The 892-nt window shown below is 50.9% G+C and overlaps 1 protein-coding gene across 1 annotated transcript in view; it reads left to right on the forward strand.

Annotated features, from left to right (window-relative positions):
- The first annotated feature begins 547 nt into the window (after positions 1-547).
- Positions 548-892, forward strand: part of LOC146614732 (uncharacterized) — an 8644-nt gene continuing 8299 nt past the window's right edge. The window contains exon 1 of the mRNA XM_085376893.1: positions 548-892. This exon is cut by the window's right edge and continues 70 nt beyond it. Coding sequence (XP_085233019.1) covers positions 548-892 — 345 coding nt within the window.

Genomic DNA, 892 nt, shown 5'->3' on the forward strand with positions numbered 1-892 from the left:
GGAAGAACGGACAAGTGCTCTGACACCAGCCGTAGGGCTACTGTTTATTTCAGATCCGAGAGAGGTGAAGAAGTGTCCTGCTGGCACCGTGCAGTCGTCCTTGCCGTACATAACGCAGGTGCAGGACGGGCTTTTAGTGTGTAACTGTCACCATCTGCGCACGTGAGAGGCACAGGGACGTGGATTGCTGACTGCGGACACTCTCTGTTCCTTTACTTGACGATGACTCTGCAGGCTGGTGCGCTCTGCTACTGCACTCTTTTTGTTTTACTTTAGCAAACAAACCAAAGATCGAATGCACTAAATTCCTTCTTTCGTGCGTAATAGCCGCGCGGTAAGGCTACGGTGACGCGTTTTGCCTTTCATCATTGAGAGCGGGGCAAGTTTTCAAAGGCACCGATGAGCTACTGTCGGAGTGAGACTTTGGCATCTGAGGGTACCTGTTGGAATTAAAAATATATATATACAAACGTTACTTTAAAGGGAAACTGGATCGGTCCGTGTTCAGTGGATTTTTTGCGCCTTGGTGACCCTCTTGTGGTGTGGTATGACGGTGGAAACGATGTTTTCATGCAATACGAGTGCCATAAAGGACTGGAGCTACTTTCTGTCTCAGATATTGCCTTTGATGAATAAAACTACAGCCTCCGCTTTGTCGATGGTCAACATCGACAAGGCGGAGGCTGTGACGACCACTGTGGTGACATCCTTGCAGCCGGACGGCGCCATGAGCGCGAGTAATCCCCCTATCGACTCCAACCATACCTCGGGCATGGAGCACGTCTTTCAGTACTCGTACTCGGAGAGTGACCTGCTGTACACGGACTATCGGACACCGGAGAGAGATCCCATGCCTCTTCCCAAAGCGGTGCTCTATCTGGTCATGGCAGCG

This window comes from Diplotaxodon limnothrissa, linkage group LG17 (assembly GCF_057381915.1).
Source record: "Diplotaxodon limnothrissa isolate DT_005_m linkage group LG17, D_limnothrissa_male_GT1.1, whole genome shotgun sequence".
NCBI classification, from domain to species: domain Eukaryota; kingdom Metazoa; phylum Chordata; class Actinopteri; order Cichliformes; family Cichlidae; genus Diplotaxodon; species Diplotaxodon limnothrissa.